At 45.8% G+C, this 20456-nt stretch overlaps 2 protein-coding genes across 5 annotated transcripts in view; one reads left to right on the top strand and one right to left on the bottom strand.

Annotated features, from left to right (window-relative positions):
- Positions 1–2403: 2403 nt before the first annotated feature.
- Positions 2404–18069, bottom strand: CHCHD4 (coiled-coil-helix-coiled-coil-helix domain containing 4). 4 transcript variants are annotated; one of them, XM_082265394.1, is made up of 5 exons: positions 17965–18069; positions 12492–12590; positions 2874–3118; positions 2748–2783; positions 2404–2717 (listed from the first exon to the last, which is right to left on the bottom strand). In XM_082265394.1, exons 1-5 carry the CDS (start codon positions 17984–17986, stop codon positions 2631–2633), a joined length of 489 nt encoding a protein of 162 aa, XP_082121520.1. In that variant the 5' UTR covers positions 17987–18069; the 3' UTR covers positions 2404–2630. The 4 variants fall into 4 exon arrangements, with proteins under 4 accessions (XP_082121520.1, XP_082121519.1, XP_082121518.1 ...); XM_082265393.1 differs by having other exon boundaries at positions 2404–2783; positions 2847–2876; positions 2907–3118; XM_082265392.1 differs by having other exon boundaries at positions 2404–2783.
- A 160-nt stretch (positions 18070–18229) lies between these two features.
- The window catches only part of TMEM43 (transmembrane protein 43), a 37722-nt gene continuing 35495 nt past the window's right edge, over positions 18230–20456 (top strand). Inside the window, exons 1-2 of the mRNA XM_082265382.1 lie at positions 18230–18364; positions 20176–20319. Coding sequence (XP_082121508.1) covers positions 20188–20319 — 132 coding nt within the window. The 5' untranslated portion in view covers positions 18230–18364; positions 20176–20187. The remainder of the gene's footprint in view (positions 18365–20175; positions 20320–20456) is intronic.

Here is a 20456-nt window from a genome sequence, read left to right as displayed (position 1 = left end):
ATCCGCCCGCTTTTACACAAGCTGGCGGATCTCCACACTCGATCCCCTGGCCCGATGGAGCGCGCGGCGCCCACAGGGGGAGGAGTCCAGCGACGTAGACCTACGTCGCTGGACGATAACGAACCACTTTACCGCAGTACGCTCAATATACCACCACCAGATGGAGCCGCTTCCCCAATCTGAGCCCAAATATTGCCATAGGTGAATTTTGGGTTAAAACCTATTAATCTAGTGGCCCGTTATTTGCGTTATGGCATTTGTCAAGTATGCCTCTATATTATTTAAATATTGCCTCTATATTGAGTAATACTCATTATAGTTCGGTATTGTGGGCTTCCGGTGTTCGTAGCGCCTGTGATAGGCGTTCGCTCCCGGGATGCGCTCAGCCGCTCCGCCTCCCTCTACTATTTATTGGCCTGCGTCTAGGGCTAAGCCACACCCCTGATGACGTCACTGTAGGACGAAACGAGTCGGGATTGGCTGAAACCTTGACGCATGCGCAGACGAGGGACGCGGCAGCCGAGGGACGCGGCAGCCATCTTGCTGGTGGGATACCCATACGATTTTTACACTGAACGCTGGTGACGATCTTCTTAAATGTAAGCTGCTTTCCTTTCCTTAAATAAATTGTTTGGAATACTACACCATGAGGGGATTATCTTTTTATGTCTCCCGAGTGCACGAAGGAATTGTTTGGAGTCCAATTCGGAGGAGGCGGACATATGTGATTAGTTTCTTCCTGCTATTAACCTATCTATATTCTGGGCGTGTTTGACCCTGTGGGGTCTATCAAGTTGGTAAGAGTACCTTGTGATTTTGTTCGGTGGTGGACTTTCCTGCTTGCACCCCTCCGTTTTCTGGGAATTATGTGGACTCCTTAATTGCACTTGGGACTCATTCATTCTTTTACTGTCAGCTTATTTTTATATTTGGATTAGCGCGACACCATTTTCTACCAGCAGTACGCTCAATGTGAGCGGTCGGCAAGTGGTTAAAAAATGTAACTCCTAACCATAAACTTTAACCCCTAACAAAAAAAGTAAAAGAAATTATTAATGAGTAAATAGGTGGATGAAAAAGCTGAAAAACATAGCAACAAATGATAATATTTTTCTCTATTGGCCAATAAAAAAAAAAAAGAAACGCTGTATAAAAACACTAAAAAACACAATGCTCAGGTGTGAATGCAGCCCTTGGCATTAAGTCGCATCAAGGTACTGCAGAGCACCTTTTCTAAGTCGCACTGATCTGAATGGGTGCCACTGAAAGCATTGGGCTGCGACTTGTCAAATGACAGTGTCCCAAAAGTCACATGATAAGTCGCACAAGTGTGAACGCAGCCTGAAGGATAAATCCACTACAATCCGATTTGTGGAATAGAAACAAAACTGTAAATTTCAGTATATGAATCGCACATATAAAAGAACAAAAAAAAAACAACAACAGATTTAGGCGTTTTGCAACAAAAAAGGTAAAAAGGTTTTAATATCTTCAAGTAGCACACCTGATCACACAGCATACCGGGCTCAGTCCTGCTGAATCAGTGCAGTCTGGAGGAGAGAGAGGCAGCGGTGGAGAAATCGGGTTTCAGGCACAGACAGAACTGGAGAGTGAATGTTCTTTGATTTCAAACATCTTCTGCTCAGCCTTGGCAAAACAAAGAGGAAGGAATCATCGGGTCCTTAGAGGGCGGAGTCCACCAAAAACCTGCATGTTTTTTGGTAGAGACTGAAGAGACCAATCACCTGAAATCTCTGGTGGACCCTGCTGGGGGGGGAGGTATCTGCGCTTGAGTTCCTGGGTGTGGACATCTGCCATGGCCACCGGGGGGAGTCCTACTCTCCTTTTTGGATTCTGAGCTTACTTTAGGAGAGGAAATATGCATCAAGAGGAGTGAGACTGTGGGAGGAGGTGAGAGGGGATGGACACCCTACTGGCATGCTCCAGCAAACCGAATGTGAACTTTTGCTGGACTGACTCTTTAAAGGCAACTTCCAGGGTAGAGGTCATTGGCAGTAGGTTCTTCTAATCTAGACCAATTATATTATCAGTTTAAAGCATGGGTGCGCAACCTGTGGCCCTCCAACTGTTGCGGAACTACAAGTCCCATGGGGCAATGCAAGGCTGACAGCTACATGCATGACTCCCAAAGGCTGAGGCATGATGGGACTTATAGTTCCGAAACAGCTGGAGGGCCACAGGTTGAGCACCCATGGATCCACAGCATACAGACCTGCAGGCTGCCCAGAGACAAGCGCACATGATTATGCACCAATTGTTAAGGGGGGTAATTCTTCCACAATCTTCTTGATTCTGGGGTACGTACCAGATCAACTACAGCTTGTGGTTCCTGAACTACACAAGCAAATGAGGAAACTTTAGAATGTTTAACATTATTTTTACATCAAACGTACTTCCAGCTTTTAGGTGAATTGAGAAACGAAGGAAACAATGTTGTGTAACATTTGTCTGAAGGTGCGATTTAGCCGTCACACAGATCTGGTAGGAAATCATATTGAACAGTGGATAAGGTAGTAGAGTGGTAGCACAGCTTCCCTTCCCGTGATGTGGTCCGCAGAACAGTGGGAGGCAAAAGATCGGAATGGGAGGCCTCCGCCTCCTCTCCGCCATTAGCTGGACGCTTGGTCTTCCGCAGCCTTCGTTGTCGTCGCCTCCGGCTCTGTTCCCTGTTTGTCTTTGCTGCTCTCCTCCTCCTCGCCCGGTTTGTCTTTGCTGCTCTCCTCCTCCTCGCCCGGTTTGTCTTTGCTGCTCTCCTCCTCCTCGCCCGGTTTGTCTTTTCTGCTCTCCTCCTCCTCGCCCGGTTTGTCTTTTCTGCTCTCCTCCTCCTCGCCTGGTTTGTCTTTGCTGCTCTCCTCGCCCGGTTTGTCTTTGCTGCTCTCCTCCTCCTCCTCGTCCTCCTGCGGGTAGAGGTCGGGGAATTTCTGCATGCACTCCTGCATGGCCCGGAACTGGTCTATGCAGTCCGAGCCCTTCACCTCCTCCTGGCTGTAGTGGAAGCAGGAGAAGGCCGATTTGAACTGTTCCCCACAAGGCCCGCTGGCCATCCCTCCCAAGCAAGGACAGCTCCAATTGATGTCTCCATTAGGCAAAATCAAACCTGTGTGGAGGAAAAGAAAAAAGGAAAGTATGAATAGTGTTGACAACTTTCAAAAGAACATATCATCTATACAAAATAAACAAGCAAAAAGTTGGGGGAGCAAACCCTGAACATGTATATCTAAAGCCGGTGCAGCTATGGACCAAGCGACATGTATATTAAAAAAGAATAGCGCACACATGCAAAAGAAATGACCATCAAATATGAAGACAATCCATAAATAAAAATGGGGATTTGGTCCCACCATATGGCCATATTGTGCTCAAGCCCACCATTACGTCAAAGTACTCCATTATCAGCGGGTCCTACACTATCCATAAAAAAGGATGAATCTTTTATGGATAGTGTAGGACCCACTGACAATGGGGTACTTTGACGCAGTGGTGGGCTTGAGCACGATATGGCCACATGGTGGGACTAAATCCCCATTTTTATTTATGGATTGTCTTCATATTTGATAGTCATTTCTTTTGCATGTGTGCGCTAATCTTTTTTAATATGCATGTCATCTATACACCACCGCTCACCTGACCTAACAGGACGTTAGGTGATGGCCAGCATCATTTAAACTACTTCCTCTGAGCCCAGGCCACCCTGGACCTGCCCCCAGGTTGTGACTGGACAGTAAAAGAGTAAGAGGCACAGTGATGGGCTCACCACTATCACTCTGCTCTCCCCTCCTATCAGCATGCTCCAAGCCATCCTGGACCTGCCAGCAGCCTATGACTGGACAGTAAAAAGGAGAAGCAGCACAGTCATGAGCTCACTACTATCACTCTGCTCTCTTCTGCTATTGGTATGCTCCAATCCATCCTGGGCTTGCCCATAGCCTGTGACTAGACAGTAAAAGGAGAAGCAGCACAGTGACAAGCTCATCACTATCACTATGCTTTCTCCTTCCATTTGCATGCTCCAAGCTGTCCTGAACCTGCCTTCAGTCTGCAACTGGACAGTAAAAGGAGAAGCAGCACAGTGATGAGCTCACTACTATCCATCTGCTCTTTCCTCCTATCAGCATGCTCCAAGCTGTCCTGGACCTGCCTGCGACTGGACAGTAAAAGGAGAGGCAGCACATTGATGAGCTCACTACTATCACTCTGTTCTCTTCTGCTATTGGTATGCTCCAATCCATCCTGGACTTGCCCCTAGCCTGTGACTAGACAGTAAAAGGAGAAGCAGCACAGTGACAAGCTCATCACCATCACCATGCTCTCCCCTCCTATCAGCATGCTCCAAGCTGTCCTGGACCTGCCTGCGACTGGACAGTAAAAGGAGAAGCAGCACATTGATGAGTTCTTAGTTTAATGGCTAGCATCTTAGTTTAATGGCTAGTATCATTCAACCCACTTCCTCTGAGCCCAGGTCACCCCCCCCCCCCCCAGCCTGTGAATGGTCAGAGTTAAAAGGAGAAGCAGCACAGCGATGAGCTTATCACCGTCACTCTGCTCTCTTGTAAACTGATTAGTTGCTTGTGTTGCTTCTTCCTCTCACTCCAGCCCTGCTGTACCGGGACTGCAAGAGGCTGATCCTGAGTTTTATTCACTTACCTGCATGGCTATTATTGATTACAGAGCTGCTTTAAACTGTTGGTAAACCCTTCCATATACCCAGTGAAGTGCTTGGCCTCAGGGGATACACAGAGATGAAACAAATCCTCCTACATAAAAGTTGTACCCGTTTATCTGCAGCCTTCTCTTCTCTACAGACAGAATCTATAAAGCTTGTCTGAGCTTTCAGAAAACGGAAAGTGGAGAGCTGAAATTACACACTGAGGAGCTTAATGGAGGGAAGGGACACACTCCCTTCACACAGCACACAGGAACAGAGCTGAGGCTGTCAATCAGGCTGTGTGCTGGAGATCCCTCCCCTGTAACCGTTTTAACTCTTGATGGTAGGAAAACTTGTCAGAAGTGATTCATGCTTATAGGAGGAGGCAGCAGACAGAAACGACACTTAGTGCTCTGGACTGAGACATGTACACACTATAGTGGGATATGCTTTGTTCACATTTCATGTCTGAGGTTTACAACCACATCACTGACAGGTAACCCACCTTGCTCAAGGGCCCTACATTAAATAGAATTGCCCTCACTGATGGCCATGGCACAGTGCCAGTGCACATCCAGTAATTTCCCTCTCCCCCCTGACCTAAAGATCTGCAATGCAGCCTCGAACCTCCACGAGGTCACCGCACAGCCCCGCCCACATTATCCATCCCCTGCTGGGGTAGGCGGATGACGCCGTGTAAACCGTGCCCTGCGATGCCCCGGAGTAATTCCCAGCGACCCGCTGTTAAGGTTGCCAGTGACATAATGCCCGGCTCCCTGCACAAAGCTCTCTGGAATGCCGGGCCGTGTTTTCAATCTTTTTTTCGAGGTCAGTAGCAGCATTAGACAATTGTCTTCCACCCCGCTGCCCCCCCCCCCCACCCCGATACGAGTGACAGGCAGGATGAATCCCACTATTCACATCTCGCAGCCAGCTGCTGCCCGCTTGTGACACCAGGCTTTTCAGAAGCAGTCAGAAGTGGCAGACGAATCAATGAGAGATGGCATTAACTCTGCAGAAGCCGGCCCTGGCATAGGAGGGGGTCCTACCAACGCACAACAATTAACAGTGAAATGATAACATTGTGTCCCTCGGGATCTCTCTCTATACCCTCCGAGCTCCACACATTCCTTCGCTGTCACTTCATACGTTGTCAGTAGAACTTGTAAAACTGACCACTTGCCTACAGGGCACTGTCACCCCCATCATGCCAAGGAAACATTTCAGCTTTCGGCGCTGTCGCACTTTGAATGACAATTGCGCAATCATGCAAGACTGTATCTAAACTAAGGTTTTATCTTTTTTTTTCCACACAGATAGAGCTTTCTTCTGGTGGCATTTTATCACCAATAGGTTTTTTTATTTTTTGCTAAATAAAAGGAAGACCTAAAATTTTGCAAAAAAATTCATAAAATTTTCAAAGTTTGTTAAAAAAAAATGTGAAAACAGGCAATTTTTATCCTTCACTGATGTGCGCTGATGAGGTTGCCCTGATGGGCACTAATGAGGTTGCCCTGATGGGCACTAATGAGGTTGCCCTGGTGGGCACTAATGAGGCTGCCCTGGTGGGCACTAATGAGGCTGCCCTGGTGGGCACTAATGAGGCTGCACTGGTGGGCACTAATGAGGCTGCACTGGTGGGCATGGATAAGCTGCACCGGTGGGCAGTAATGAGGCTGTACTGGTGGGCATGGATAGGTTGCACTGATGGGCACTAATGAGGCTGCACTGGTGGGCATGGATAAGCTGCACTGGTGGGCAGTAATGAGGCTGCACTGGTGGGCAGTAATGAGGCTGCACTGGTGGGCAGTAATGAGGCTGCACTGGTGGGCATGGATAGGTTGCACTGATGGGCACTAATGAGGCTGCACTGGTGGGCATGGATAGGTTGCACTGATGGGCACTAATGAGGCTGTACTGGTGGGCATGGATAGGTTGCACTGATGGGCACTAATGAGGCTGCACTGGTGGGCATGGAGAGGTTGCACTGATGGGCACTAATGAGGCTGCACTGGTGGGCATGGATAGGTTGCACTGATGGGCACTAATGAGGCTGCACTGGTGGGCATGGATAGGTTGCACTGATGGGCACTAATGATCACATAGTATACATGTCCCTTTTACACAAGCCAGTTATCAGCATGGAGGAAAGGAGAGCCGATAACCAGCTTGTGTTTACAAACATGATGAGCTGTGATTGGACACAGCTGATTAAGGTGGTAAAGAGCCGCTGATTGGTTCTTTAACTGTTTATCTTCATTAAAAATTCATATAAAATTCATGTTAATAAATAATCTCTCTTCATAAATTTAGGACAAAATATATTCGCCTACACTTTTATGGTGAAAATAACCCAAATCAGTGGGTCCACAAACCATGGTAAATTGTATATATATTATATATACATATATATTATATATGAAAATTTTCTGTAAAATGTGTAATTTGGCCCCCTGTAACACCTAAAAAACCTGGCTGATCCTACCAGTTTCTACCTTTCCCTCTGAACACTGACCACGGTATATCATGGCTGCTGAGCCCCGACACCATGGTCAGTTTATGTGCCTTCATCATCCCCAGCCCTGCACTGTCCTCCTCTCCCCCCCCCCCCCCGCCTGCTTGTCAGTGTCCACCCCCCCCCCTTCTGCTGCTCTCATATTTATTTAAAATCATGCCATCTCGTCTGTAATATAAGAATAACTGTCTCTAAACCTAAAAAAAATTGCGATCTGTAACTAAATCCGAGCGGCTCCCAACGATCACGTGACCGCTCGGGCTCTCTCTAGCCTTTCTTCCCCTCCTCCCCGGCTGGAGCTGTCAGCCGGGCAGAGAAGAGAGCCGATGGGTCAGCTGAGCGCCGGGAGCCGCTCTAATATAGGTAGAGATCGCACTTTTTTCTCTACAACACAGACACAGGGACACTTATTCTTATATTACAGAGGGAATTAGATGACTTTATATAAGTGGCTTAACAACTACTTTAAAATTGCTGCAATGTATAAAGATCACCCAGAGGGGAGTGGTTTTTTTTTCTCCACAAAAGTGGAAGGGATGCACAGATAACAGGTATATCATTGAATATGTGCTTGTAGGGAAAGTTCTCCCTACACGGTTCCTCACCGGCGCCATCTTGAATTCATATAATGCCTATCTGCAGTCACGCCACAGGGATCTTTGCTAGGCCTACTGGATGGACATAGTAGACCCCCTTGGCCCCTCCTAGACACAATGCAGGCCCTGCCAGTGAATTGTCAGAGATCCCATGCCGTTTCTGCTCATGTGTGAGATCCAACAAGCTGCCTCATGGGATGAGCAACCAAAAAAAAAATTAACCAAATAAACAAATAAATACAAATAAATACATTTATATTAAAATTAAAAAAAAAAAACAAAACTTATTTTAACTTTTTTTTTCCTTTTCTAACAATTTTATTTCATACTTTTATCAGAGTAGTTCAGTGTCATCATAGTAATGCTGTACTACACTGGGGGGGGGGGTTACAGTGATGATCATTGTAACAGCAATATTTTGAATGGGTCTCATGAATGGGTTACTTTCATAACCGCTGTGATTAATGTTGTGTGCTGTGATTGGCCCACAGCTTTCACATGGTACAGGGTGCTGTGATTGACCCAGTTACCATGTGATAGCTAGACAGGACAATTCGGTTTGTTGCAGGCTGGTTTGGGAGTTATGCTGGAAATCTTTCCTTGTTTTTGTTTGGCAAGCGTCGCCCATCCATGTGCTTCTTGCTGTTAAAGCCAGCTGCCATTTGTTTGTACCATGTGATAGCTGTGAGCCAATCACAGCATCACACAACTAAGCAAACCTGTTATAAATGAAACCCATTCATACCAGTTATAGGGTTATGAATGGGTTACAGTGATGATCATTGTAACAGCAATGTTTTGAACAGTCTCATGAATGGGTTACTTTCATAACAGCTTTGATTACTACTGTATGCTGTGACTGGTCCACAGCAATCACATGGTACAGGGTGCTGTGATTGACCCAGTTACCATGTGATAGCTAGACAGGACAATTCGGTTTGTTGCAGGCTGGTTTGGGAGTTATGCTGGAAATCTTTCTTTGTTTTTGTTTGGCAAGCATCGCCCATCCATGCGCTCCTTGCTGTTAAAGCCAGCTGCCATTTGTTTGTACCATGTGATAGCTGTGAGCCAATCACAGCATCACACAACTAAGCAAAACTGTTATAAATGAAACCCAATCATACCAGTTACAGGGGTGATCATTGTAACAACAATGTTTTGAACAGTCTCATGAATGGGTTACTTTCATTAAAGCTGTTATTACTACTGTATGCTGTGATTGGTTGGTCAGCAGCAATCACATGGTACAGGGTGCTGCGATTGACCCAGTTACCATGTTATAGCTAGACAGGACAATTCGGTTTGTTGCAGGCTGGTTTGGGAGTTATGCTGGGAATCTTTCCTTGTTTTTGTTTGGCAAGCGTCACCCATTCATGTGCTTCTTGCTGTTAAAGCCAGCTGCCATTTGTTTGTACAATGTGATAGCTGTGAGCCAATCACAGCATCACACAACTAAGCAAAACTGTTATAAATAAAACCCATTCATACCAGTTACATGGTTATGAATGGGTTACAGTGATGATCATTGTAACAGGAATGTTTTGAACAGTCTCATGAATGGGTTACTTTCATAACAGCTTTGATTACTACTGTATGCTGTGACTGGTCCACAGCAATCACATGGTACAGGGTGCTGTGATTGACCCAGTTACCATGTGATAGCTAGACAGGACAATTGGGTTTGTTGCAGGCTGGTTTGGGAGTTATGCTGGAAATCTCTCTTTGTTTTTGTTTGGCAAGCGTCGCCCATCCATGTGCTCCTTGCTGTTAAAGCCAGCTGCCATTTGTTTGTACCATGTGATAGCTGTGGGCCAATCACAGCATTACACAACTAAGCAAAACTGTTATAAATGAAACCCAATCATAACCATTGTGTTTACATGGTGATCATGAGATTGCAAAGCAGGAGCGGCGGGCTGAATGCGATGTATGCGATCCAGCCTGCCCGTGCCGCCTGCCCTCAGTAAATGTACGGGAACTGGTTAAAGTGTATTTCACATTCATTTTCCAAAAATCCCCCTATGCAATTCTGTATCCTCGGAATAATACACACCAGCGCTCCTCCTTTAAGAACAGGTGCCTCTCTACCCATAATGAATGTAGCTGTTGGGGGGCTAAGGGAGAAAGTAAGCGCACTGTCCACATGCAAGAGTTTACACAGCCTGGAGTGGCCGCTACTGAGCAAAGCCAAAATGGGGAGAGCGCATTGCGTACAGGCACAGTTTGAACAGCCTTGCATGGCAGCTATGGGGCGCATTACTGTAGTGTTTAGCCTTCATGCAAATGGCAAGATGGAGGGGGTGAGGAGCCAGCAGTGTTTGTGGAGAGGCCCCACCAACAGCAGCATCTATAATAGGGGAACGTGCACTAATATTTACTATTCTGAAGATACAAAATTGCGCAGGGAGATTTTTGGACAATCTTCCTAAAGGTGAACTTACGCTTTCTATAAAACACATCTAATATACAGGTTGTGCACGACGTCTATCTGCATTTGATTGGATTGAATCAAGAACCGTAGAATCGAAGAATCGAAGGCCATAACATCCTATGCCCGTAGCTCCTCCCCCTTTAATGAACACGTATACAGATAATCCGCGGGTACGTGCTTCCCATACCAGGACATGCATAGAGACATCGCTGACTCGGCATGCTGGGATAATCTGTTTTTTGGATCAGTGTCCAATTTAAAATTTAACCCCCTGAACTGGACTGAATTCTTACAGGCGAACCGCTCTCCAGTCTGGAGGCAGAAGGGACCAATGAATTCATTTATAATCTGGCACCAACGCCAAAGTCTGAAGTCTAAGATCTGCATTCCGCAGACCGCGACACCCCTGCAACTTTATGTGCGAGGGAGGAAAGAAAAAAAAATAAAATGTGTGTTAACGCTGCCCCCTGGAGGCAAAGGCAGGGAACTGAAATGAAAATGGAAAGTCTGCAACACAGAACTCTAAGATCCAAACAGCTGAATGGAGAATTTTTTTTATATCTATAGAGAACCAATATATGTAGTGCTCAGCAAAGTGTTACAGAACAAGTACAACCAATACCGCCCTGCACAGACATTCAATAGTCCATAAAAAAGGGTGCCAAGCTGTGGAGGTATTCTAGGCAACATGGTAGACAAGCTGGAAGACAAAGGTTGTAAAAATAATGTACTAAACTGTAACAGACAAACAACAACTCCTACTTTTCCCTCTTGGAAGACCGCTGATGATTGCTCTCTCCAGCAGCCAAAAATTTCTTCTCTCTTCTTGCTCTTCTGTGCCCCGACTGATTTCAGGTATATGGGTGCCCCCTGTGCTTGTTATTGTTGGGGGGTCAGCGGGGGGAAACCGTGCCCCAACGCTGGGGGTCAGCTGGGGGGGGGAACCGTTCCCCATCGCTGGGGGTCAGCGGGAGGGAAACCGTGCCCCAACGCTGGGGGTCAGCGGGAGGGAAACCGTGCCCCAACGCTGGGGGTCAGCGGGAGGGAAACCGTGCCCCATCGCTGGGGGGTCAGCGGGGGGGGGAAACCGTGCCCCATCGCTGGGGGTCAGTGGGGTTGAACCGTGCCCCATCGCTGGGGGTCAGCGGGGAGAAACCGTGCCCCAACGTTGGGGGTCAGCGGGGAGAAACCGTGCCCCAACGCTGGGGGTCAGCGGGGAGAAACCGTGCCCCAACGCTGGGGGTCAGCGGAAGGGAAACCGTGCCCCATCCCTGGGGGTCAGCGGAAGGGAAACCGTGCCCCATCCCTGGGGGTCAGCGGAAGGGAAACCGTGCCCCATCCCTGGGGGTCAGCGGAAGGGAAACCGTGCCCCATCCCTGGGGGTCAGCGGGGGGGAAACCGTGCCCCATCCCTGGGGGTCAGCGGGGGGGAAACCGTGCCCCATCCCTGGGGGTCAGCGGGGGGGAAACCGTGCCCCATCCCTGGGGGTCAGCGGGGGGGAAACCGTGCCCCATCCCTGGGGGTCAGTGGGGTTGAAACAGTGCCCCAACGCTGGGGGTCAGCGGGGAGAAACAGTGCCCCAACGCTGGGGGTCAGCGGGGAGAAACAGTGCCCCAACGCTGGGGGTCAGCGGGGAGAAACAGTGCCCCAACGCTGGGGGTCAGCGGGGAGAAACAGTGCCCCAACGCTGGGGGTCAGCGGGGAGAAACAGTGCCCCATCGCTGAGGGGTCAGCGGGGGGAAACCGTGCCCCATCGCTGAGGGGTCAGCGGGGGGAAACCGTGCCCCATCGCTGGGGGGTCAGCGGGGGGAAACCGTGCCCCATCGCTGGGGGGTCAGCGGGGGGAAACCGTGCCCCATCGCTGGGGGGTCAGCGGGGGGGAAACCGTGCCCCATCGCTGGGGGTCAGTGGGGTTGAACCAGTGCCCCAACGCTGGGGGTCAGCAGGGAGAAACAGTGCCCCAACGCTGGGGGTCAGCGGGGAGAAACAGTGCCCCAACGCTGGGGGTCAGCGGGGAGAAACAGTGCCCCAACGCTGGGGGTCAGCGGGGAGAAACCGTGCCCCAACGCTGGGGGGCAGCAGGAGGAACAGTGCCCCAACGCTGGGGGTCAGCGGGAGGATTTATGTACCACTGTTGGTATCAGTGGCTCAAAGGCTGGATAAAGGCAAGCAAAGGGCCGCATCCAGCCACTGAGCTGCTGCTTGGAGATTACTGGTCGAAACCACGGCCTGAGAACCTTCCAACAGAACACACACACCCATACTGCGCTCTGACTCACTCACCATGATCTTCATAGGGATCGTTGGGGTCATCGGCTATCAGCTCTGCGCTGCTTGGGGTGTCATGATCTTCTTTGGTTACAAAAATTATTTTGTCCTTTCCTAAAAGAGATCAGAAAAGATCAATTACATTTTAGAAAGGCATTTCCATTGACATATCTGAGTACAGAGTGATGTGTGCTCCTCTGGTTATTCGGTGACAACTGTGAACGGACTCAGGAGCATTTTATAAACTATAGGGTCCAATTCTATACAAAAAAAAAAAAAAAATGCATAGCTAGTAAAATAAAATAGTAACAATATACAAAACAAATACAATAAATAGTTTGTGTATCATGTGAGATACAAGTGCTGACAATCCACGGTGCAGTCTTTACAAACTTCAGTGTTCCAACGCCACCTGCTTACCAGATAATTAGAACCCCTATTCATATGGCCACTACATGGCGCCAACGAGCATAGGAAATACAGGAGGTATTCTTGTTACATTTATTTCCTAAATCTCACTAAGATTCTCTAGAACTGTAACATTGTTATCTCTTCCTACAAAGATGTATGTATTTCTTATGCTCCTCAGTGCCATCTAGTGACCATAATGCTGTATTTTACTAAAATCCATAATTAAGCACTTCTGGACCGGAAGGATTTGCCCTCTAAATGACCAGGCCATTTTTTGACATTTGGCACTGCATTACTTTAACTGACAACTGAGCAGTCGTGCGACGCTGTACCCAAGTAAAACAGACATCCTTCCCCCCCCCCCCCCCCCCACAAACAGGGCATTCTTTTGGTGATTTGATCACCAAGAGCGACAATTTTGAAAAAAAAAAAAACAAAAAAAAACAGTATTTTTTACTTTCTGCTATATAACATTCCTAATAAAAAAAATTAAAAAATCTAATTTTTTCATCATTTTTTTTTTGTATTTTGCCACATATTTTTTTGTAAAAAAAACCAAAAAAAAACAATAAGTGTATTTTGATTGGTTTGCGCAAAGGTTATTGCGTCTACAAACTAGGGGAAAGATTTGTTATTTTTATTTATTTCTTTTACTAGTAATGGTGGTGATCTGCGAAATTGGACCCAATTTGGACATTTTCATTTAGGGGTGTACTCACTTTTGTTGCCAGCAGTTTAGACAGTAATGGCTGTGTGTTGAGTTATTTTGAGAGGACAGCAAATTTACACTGTTATACAAGCTGTACACTCACTACTTTACATTGTAGCAAAGTGTCATTTCTTCAGTGTTGTCACATGGAAAGATAGAATAAAATATTTACAAAAATGTGAGGGGTGTACTCACTTTTGTGAGATACTGTATATATATATATATATATATATATATATATATATATATATATATATATATATATATACACACACACACACACACACGTGATCTAACACCTCCAGGTAGGGGTGTGCATGCGTGCCGCCGGTGGCTTGATTACACACACAGGAGCTGATCAGTAGGTACTGTGGACTCGATGTCTGCCGGCACCCACCGATCGTGAGAAAGACACAGAACTGCGATCTGCCTATGTAAAGAAGGCAGACATCAGCTCTGACAGAAGGGAAGGGGACGGAATTTGGAAGAATACCAGATTGTCCACTGCAATATTGCAGTCCTGCTGTAAGTCGCTGATCGCCACCGTTACCAGTATAAAAAAAAATCCAATATACACTGAAATTTCATCAAAATGCACTAGTCTGCTGCATCATTTTTTCACTTTGATTTTCGGGATGTCTTTGAATTTAGCCATCTGTAGGGCGATCATTTCCATTTTCATTAAACAATGTGGCATCCTTTCCTTCCTAACACATTACCCAGTCCATACCAGTATAGATCCTAACACATTACCCAGTCCATACCAGTATAGATCCTAACACCTTACCCAGTCCATACCAGTATAGATCCTAACACCTTACCCAGTCCATACCAGTATAGATCCGAACACATCACCCAGTCCATACCAGTATAGATCCTAACACATTACCCAGTCCATACCAGTATAGATCCTAACACATTACTCAGTCCATACCAGTATAGATCCTAACACATTACCCAGTCCATACCAGTATAGATCCTAACACCTTACCCAGTCCATACCAGTATAGATCCTAACACATTACCCAGTCCATATCAGTATAGATCCTAACACATCACCCAGTCCATACCAGTATAGATCCTAACATATTACCCAGTCCATACCAGTATAGATCCTTACACATTACCCAGTCCATGCCAGTATAGATCCTTACACATTACCTAGTCCATACCAGTATAGTTCCTAACACATTACCCAGTCCATACCAGTATAGATCCTAACACATTACCCAGTCCATACCAGTATAGATCCTAACACATTACTCAGTCCATACCAGTATAGATCCTAACACATTACCCAGTCCATATCAGTATAGATCCTAACACATCACCCAGTCCATACCAGTATAGATCCTAACATATTACCCAGTCCATACCAGTATAGATCCTTACACATTACCCAGTCCATACCAGTATAGATCCTAACACCTTACCCAGTCCATACCAGTATAGATCCTAACACATTACCCAGTCCATACCAGTATAGATCCTAACACATTACCCAGTCCATACCAGTATAGATCCTAACACATTACCCAGTCCATACCAGTATAGATCCTAACACCTTACCCAGGCCATACCAGTATAGATCCTAACACCTTACCCAGTCCATACCAGTATAGATCCTAACACCTTACCCAGTCCATACCAGTATAGATCCTAACACATTACCCAGTCCATACCAGTATAGATCCTAACACATTACCCAGTCCATACCAGTATAGATCCTAACACCTTACCCAGTCCATACCAGTATAGATCCTAACACCTTACCCAGTCCATACCAGTATAGATCCTAACACATTACCCAGTCCATACCAGTATAGCTCCTAACACATTACCCAGTCCATACCAGTATAGATATCCAGCATGAGATTTGTCCCCATTGAGATCTGATGTGTTTTCAAAGTGTTCCTTTCATTTTTTTAAACAGTGTATATCCCATAGTTTGTAGACGCTGTGACTTTTGCATAAACCAATCAACATACACTTACTGGGATTTTCTTTTTTTTTACCAAAAATATGTAACAGAATTGGCCTAAATTTATCAAGAATTTTTTTTTTTTTGGATACGTTTTGTAGCAGAAAGTAAAAAAATAATTGCTTTTCAACATTTTTGGTCTTTTTTCATTTATAGTGCAAAAAATAAAAACCGCAGAGGTGATCAAATACAGCCAAAAAAAAAAGCTCTATTTGGGGAGTAAAATGATATAAATTTTGTTTGTGTACAGTGTCACATGACCACGCAATTGTCAGTTAAAGTAACGCAGGGCCTAAAAGCAGAACATGGCCGAGTCATGGGGGCGAATCTTCCAGAGCTGAAGTGGTTAATATTGGACTCATGGGGAATCTCTGTACCTCATCTTATATAATTCACAAACTATTTGTGTAATATATTATATTTGTGTGCCCTTAACCACTTGCCGACCGGTCACTGGGACTGTACTGAGGCAAAGTGGCTCATTCCCGTCCAGCGATGTAGACCTACGTCGCTGGACTCCTCCCCTTGTGGGCGGCGCTCCCACGCCGCCGGAGGCTCGCTCCCGCTGTATTCAGTCACAGCGGGAGTCGGGCCAGGGGAGGAGCGGCGGTGATCACCTCTGCTCTTCCCCGATCGTCGGGGAATCGAGTGTGGAGATCCGCCCGCTTGTGTAAACAGAGCAGGCGGATCTCCTCAGTGACAGACAGGGACAGATTGCAGGGTTCAGCATAGCTGAACATGTGATCTGTCCCTGTGTCACTCAGTCTCCTCCCCCCACACACGTTAGTAAGCACCAGGCATACATTAACCCCTCCCTCTCCAATAAAATTAACCCCTTCCCTGCCAGTGTCATTTTTACAGTAACAGTGCATATATATAGCACTGATTACTGTAGTAATGTCACTGGTCCCCCCAAAAGTGTCAAAAATGTCAGTCAAGGGTCCGATCTGTCCGCCGCAATGTCGCAGTCCTGCAAAAAAAAAAAAAAAAAAAAAAAAAAAAAAAAAATCGCAGATCGCCGCCATTACTCGTAAAAAAAAAAAAACAAAACACCAAAAATGACAAATCTTTCTCTTAATTAGTAAACGCAATAACTTTTGCGCAAACCAATCAAAATACGCTTATTGTGATTTTTTTTTTACCAAACATAGGTAGCAGAAAAAAAATTGGCCTAAAATGATAAAAAAAATTTAGATTTTTACATTTTTTTGGGGGGGGGGGGAATTTTATATAAAAAAATGTGAAAAATATTGTTATTTTTTCAAAATTTACGCTCTTTTTTTGTTTATAGCGCAAAAAGTAAAAATCGCACAGGTGATCAAATACCACCAAAAGAAAGCTCTGTTTGTGGGACAAAAAGGACGTAAATTTCGTTTGGGTACGGCGTCGCACGACCGCGCAATTGTCAGTTAAAGTCGCAGAGTGCCGAATCGCAAAAAGTGGCCTGGACGTAAGACAACAAAATCCTCCGGTGGTAAAGTGGTTAAACTGTAACATGTTGGGTATATATTTACTCGGCGTGACATCATCTTTCACAATATACAAAAAAAAAAAAAAAAAATTGGCTAACTTTACTGCTTAGTATTTTTTAAATGCAGTGAAATGTGATTTTTCAAAATTTTTCCCCAAAAAATGGCGTTTTAAAGGCCGCTGCGCAAAAACAGCGTGACAAAAAAATATTGCAATGACCGCCATTTTATTCTCCAGAGTCTTTGCTAAAAAATATACATATAATGTTTGGGGGTTCTAAGTAGTTTTCTAGGAAAAAATACTGATTTTAACTTGTAAACAAAAAGCGTCCGAAATAGGGCTGGGGATTAAGGGGTTAAAAGTAACGCAGTGCCAAAAAGCAGAACATGGCTGAGTCATGGGGGGGGGGGGGGGGTGAATCTTCCACAGCTGAAGGGGTTAATATTGGCCTCATGGGGTATCTATGCACCTCATCTTTTATAATTCACAAAATATTTGGGTAATATATTAGATTTGTGTGCCCTAAAATCAATTTTAGTGTATTTAGGGACACTTTGGGTTTCATAATGTGTATCAGGTGACATAAAAGATTGGAACTGCCACTATTTTATTCTCCAGGGTCTCTGCTTCCAGAAAATAGATCATGTTTTGGGGACTGCTAATTAATCTTCAGAACTAAAAATGATTTTTTAAACACATAAAACAAAGAAAAAACAAAAATAAAAATTCAGAAATGGCTCTGGGACTGAAGAGGTTAATAATGTCATTCTGGTGACCTGTGACCCCCCCAGAGCTCTCTGACCCCTCAGTGTGGGGGATAAACAGCTTTGTCTCAGGTCCCCCTCCTCCCCTGTGGCCCCTTCTCCCCCGCTCAGGGGCCCCTCAGAAGCGGCCCTTCGCATGGTGCCCTTGCTCACCCTCCTGCCTGCAGTAGGACATGTCTGCAGCTCACACACACACCGGCTCCGCGCACTCTGATGGCGTCATCAGCGGCGACAGAGAAAGAAGACCCAAGGGCTGGGACTGCCCGCCTTACTGCCTGTAGAGAAATAGAGGACCCAATTCTCTGCCTGTACAGGGAGGAAGGAGAGGGCGGGCCAGGGTAATGTTGTCGGTCTGTTTTGTGTGGTTGCTACACTGTTCATACATAGTAGGAGGGGGAGGGGGTGTAAGTTCTAGCTGTGATCAGGGAGGATCCTTCATAGCCTGCCAGGAGGACACACTGCGCATGTGCACAACATCCTGACCAGGAGGAAACTTTGTATCAAGTTGTGAGAATCCAGAGAGGGGGAAGGGAGTCTCTGCACAGCCAAGAGTGTAAGTGAGGGGGGCACGGGGACTACAACTCCCAGCATGGCATGTGTGTGTCCGAGGGGGGGGGAGGGGGCCTTTCTGCTACAGAGACTGCTGTATGTCTGTCTGTCGCCACATGTCTGTCTATCCTTCCATTTATATGTCCTATGTACTATACTGTCCTATACTACCATATGTACTATATTACTATATGTCTGTCTGTATCCTTCCATTTATACGTCCTATGTACTATATTACTATGTCTGTCCTGTGTACTATACTGTCCTATGTCTGTCTGTATCGTTCCATTTATATGTACTATACTACCATACTATATACTGTCCTATGTACTATATGTCTGTCCTGTGTACGATATTACTATATGTCTGTCCTGTGTACTATACTGTCCTATGTACTATACTATGTACTATACTGTCCTATACTACCACATGTCTGTCCTATGTACTATACTACTATATGTCTGTACTATACTGCCCTATGTACTGCCTGTATCCTTCCATTTATACTACCACATGTCTATCCTATGTACTATACTACCACATGTCTGTCCTATGTACTATACTGCCACATGTCTGTCCTATCCTTCCATTTATATGTCCTATGTACTATACTGCCACATGTCTATCCTATGTACTATACTGCCACATGTCTGTCCTATCCTTCCATTTATATGTCCTATGTACTATACTGTCCACATGTCTGTCCTATGTACTATACTGTCCACATGTCTATCCTATGTACTATACTGTCCACATGTCTGTCCTATGTACTATACTGTCCTATGTACTATACTACCACATGTCTGTCCTATGTACTATACTGTCCTATGTACTATATTACTATGTCTGTCCTGTGTACTATACTACCACATGTCTGTCCTATGTACTATGTCTGTCTGTATCCTTCCATTTATATGTACTATACTGTCCTATGTCTGTCCTATCTTATGTCTGTCCTGTGTACTGTCCTGTTCTATGTACTATACTATCCTATGTCTGTTCTATGTATTATACTGTCTTATGTCTGTCCTGTCCTATCTCTTCCCTATGTACTATACTACTGCCCTATGTATTATACTGTCCTATCTCTGCCTTATGTACTATACTGTCAAATGTACTGGACTACCATCTGTCTGCCTTATGTACTATACTGTCCTGTCAGTTCTATACTGCTGTATCTCTGCCCTATGTACTATACTGTCGTACCTCTGCCCTATGTACTATACTGTCCTATCTCTGCCCTATGTACTATACTGTCCTGTCAGTACTATACTGCTGTATCTCTGTCCTCTGTACTATACTGTCCTATCTCTGCCCTATGTACTATACTGTCGTATCTCTGCCCTATGTACTATACTGTCGTATCTCTGCCCTATGTACTATACTGTCGTACCTCTGCCCTATGTACTATACTGTCGTACCTCTGCCCTATGTACTATACTGTCGTATCTCTGCCCTATGTACTATACTGTCGTATCTCTGCCCTATGTACTATACTGTCGTATCTCTGCCCTATGTACTATACTGTCGTACCTCTGCCCTATGTACTATACTGTCGTACCTCTGCCCTATTTACTATACTGTCCTATCTCTGTCCTATCTCTGCCCTATGTACTATACTGCTGTATCTCTGCCCTATGTACTATACTATCCTATGTACTATACTGTCCTATCTCTGCCCGATGTTCTGTATCTGTCTTCAGCCATATGAACTCTGATTGGTTAGTGTGGTGTATCACACTTCCTCCATAGTCTTTGCTGGTGATGTTATGGGGGGACTCTGCTGATATCACTGACTTGCTGTTGTGTTCTCAGTACACAGAGAGGATGAGGGAGCACACCACCGTGAGGACGGAGCCCAAGTCCGGATTCCTGGAACGTCTCGGTGACACAGCCGGGGGAATGGGGATTGGTCTGATCTCCTTCTGTCTGTCCTTCTACCTACTCTTCACTAATGAGGTGAGAACCCCCCCCCCCCCCATACCACCATACCAGACCCCATAATACTCTCCTGGGCCGCATAGAGGGATCTGATTGGCTGCAGTTTGACAGCCCAGGCAGTTTTTTTTTTCACTTGGATACACGAGGATCATGGT

The sequence above is a fragment of the Pelophylax lessonae genome (assembly GCF_965119305.1).
Source record: "Pelophylax lessonae genome assembly, chromosome: 8".
Taxonomy (NCBI): Eukaryota; Metazoa; Chordata; class Amphibia; order Anura; family Ranidae; genus Pelophylax; species Pelophylax lessonae.
Note: the sequence above shows the minus strand (reverse complement) of the source record. Positions and strands in the feature narration are given on the sequence as shown.

Excerpts from the sequence above, each read along its gene's own strand:
- CHCHD4 (XM_082265391.1), bottom strand. The coding sequence starts at position 17,986 with ATGTCCTACTGCAGGCAGGAGG. Across the intron at positions 12,591-17,964 it reads GTCCTACTGCAGGCAGGAGG|GAAAGGACAAAATAATTTTT; the intron begins GTGAGCAAGGGC and ends GATCTCTTTTAG. Across the intron at positions 3,119-12,491 it reads CGATCCCTATGAAGATCATG|GTTTGATTTTGCCTAATGGA; the intron begins GTGAGTGAGTCA and ends TCCTCCACACAG.